Source organism: Cebus imitator, unplaced genomic scaffold (assembly GCF_001604975.1).
Source record: "Cebus imitator isolate Cc_AM_T3 unplaced genomic scaffold, Cebus_imitator-1.0 Scaffold37, whole genome shotgun sequence".
NCBI classification, from domain to species: domain Eukaryota; kingdom Metazoa; phylum Chordata; class Mammalia; order Primates; family Cebidae; genus Cebus; species Cebus imitator.
The window spans coordinates 2,470,373-2,472,512 of record NW_016107352.1 but is presented as its reverse complement, the minus strand read 5'-3'; the positions used below and the strand labels follow the sequence as shown (position 1 = coordinate 2,472,512).

The 2,140-nt window shown below is 44.3% G+C and overlaps 1 protein-coding gene across 1 annotated transcript; it reads left to right on the top strand.

Moving 5' to 3' along the window:
• Positions 1-634: 634 nt before the first annotated feature.
• LOC108301847 (peroxiredoxin-6-like) lies at positions 635-1,595 on the top strand. The gene has a single exon (XM_037737287.1). The coding sequence runs from the start codon at positions 711-713 to the stop codon at positions 1,383-1,385; it is 675 nt and encodes a 224-aa protein (XP_037593215.1). The 5' UTR covers positions 635-710; the 3' UTR covers positions 1,386-1,595.
• Positions 1,596-2,140: the final 545 nt, after the last annotated feature.

The following is a 2,140-nucleotide window of genomic DNA, read 5'->3' as shown; positions in this document are numbered from 1 at the left end:
TTGTGGCTTGGAAAGAGAATAAGGCCTTGAATAGATCAGGTTACTGAGGCAGGACTAAGACTTTACTGTACCAACAGTCACCATTTAATGATGCTTCCTTGGACCCCCAGAGAGTGGGTTTTCTCAGTTATATGAGAACTTGGCATATAAGAAGAAAAGACACTTAGCAGTATTGCATCAGATCCAAAGGGCAATGATCCATATGTTCTCTGAGCCTTTGAGATCAGTGCATAGTATAATTTACAGGAGACTTGCTATTCCAAAGTCTGGCCAACAGTTGGCCATTTCATCTCATACTGACATACTGAACAGACTATGATAGAAACAAAAGAGACAAAATCCATTTTAATAGTTGTCAGTGTCTACAGATTTTTTCTTTTTTGAGACAGGGTCTCAGTCTGTTGCCCAGTCTTGAGTGCAGTGGCACTATCACAACTCACTGCAGGACTCAGGTTAAATGTAACTAACAACCAAGTGGATTCCACAATATTGATACACTAAATAGTTTTTTGGCTTTCACCCAGTGTCTAGTAATCAGCGGAGGAATCACTACCAACAGGAATAGAGGATATGGAAAGGGAGTGAGAAGAGTGAAGTTTAAGAGCTGGAGAACGGGGCTTATTCATCTGCGCGCGGGAAAGAGGCTCCTTATTCGGGAGAACCACTCGTTTGGTTGTTCCGTGTGGCGCCAGCTCATCACCGCCGCCGCCATGCCTGGGGGTCTGCTTCTCGGGGACGTGGCTCCCAACTTTGAGGCCAATACCACCGTCGGCCCCATCCGTTTCCATGACTTTCTGGGAGACTCATGGGGCATTCTCTTCTCCCACCCTCGGGACTTTACCCCAGTGTGCACCACAGAGCTTGGCAGAGCTGCAAAGTTGGCACCAGAATTTGCCAAGAGGAATGTTAAGTTGATTGCCCTTTCAATAGACAGTGTCGAGAACCATCTTGCCTGGAGCAAGGATATCAATGCTTACAATGGTGAAGAGCCCACAGAAAAATTACCTTTTCCTATCATTGATGATAAGAATCGGGACCTTGCCATCCTGTTGGGCATGCTGGATCCAGCAGAGAAGGATGAAAAGGGCATGCCTGTGACAGCTCGTGTGGTGTTTGTTTTGGGTCCTGATAAGAAGCTGAAGCTGTCTATTCTCTATCCAGCTACCACTGGCAGGAACTTTGATGAGATTCTCAGGGTAGTCATCTCTCTCCAGCTGACAGCAGAAAAGAGGGTTGCCACCCCAGTTGATTGGAAGGATGGGGATAGTGTGATGGTCCTTCCAACCATCCCTGAAGAAGAAGCCAAAAAACTTTTCCCGAAAGGAGTCTTCATCAAAGAGCTCCCATCTGGCAAGAAATACCTCCGCTGCACACCCCAGCCTTAAGACTCTTGGAGAAGTTGGTGCTGTGAGCCAGAGGATGTCAGCTGCCAGTCATGTTTTCCTGCAGCACTTCCATAAAAACATCCTGGTGTCATCACAGCCAGGGTTTTTAGGTTGCTATTCTATTGGCTTATTAAATGAAAATGGCACTAAAAGTTTCTTGGGATTCTTTACTCTCTGCCTTCACCAGCACTCAATTCTGTTCATACCTCAGCACTCCCTCTTGGTTATCTTTGAAATATGTTCTGTATTTAAAATTCAAATCTTGTTGGATCTCTGCAGGGCTTGTGATCAATGAGGTCATATTGGCTGATGGTTGAGAAAGCTTGCTTTGCTCAATCAGAGAATGACTACCAATTTTTTTTAACTGTCCCTATCACATCCTCTTGTTTGTTACCCGTTTTGAAGAGTAGCAGAACTTGAGGTTCAACTTCCTCTGAAAATATCCAAGTATGTAACTCAGATGCTCTTTAGTATTCTGTGTTTTGATCATAGCTGGGTGAAAAAAGCTTTTTAATTCTGTACCTTTCCAGCAGATAACTTAAGAGCAGGGGAAGAGACCTTTAAATATTTTCCTCTAAAAAATATTGTGATCAGTTTCTATCAAAATGGGGAGACTGCAGAAAAGCCTTCCCTTGGCTTCCAAGGAGGTGTAGCAGGTGTGAGCAATACTAGTGCCATGTGCCTTTCACACAGGGTTTGCATTTTTCAGTCTGCTTTCTGATGATGTGTATGTGAAAGAGTACACCATGTGAAGA

Coding starts and splice junctions, on each gene's coding strand:
- LOC108301847 (XM_037737287.1), top strand. CDS start 711: ATGCCTGGGGGTCTGCTTCTCGGGGACGTGGCTCCCAACTTTGAGGCC.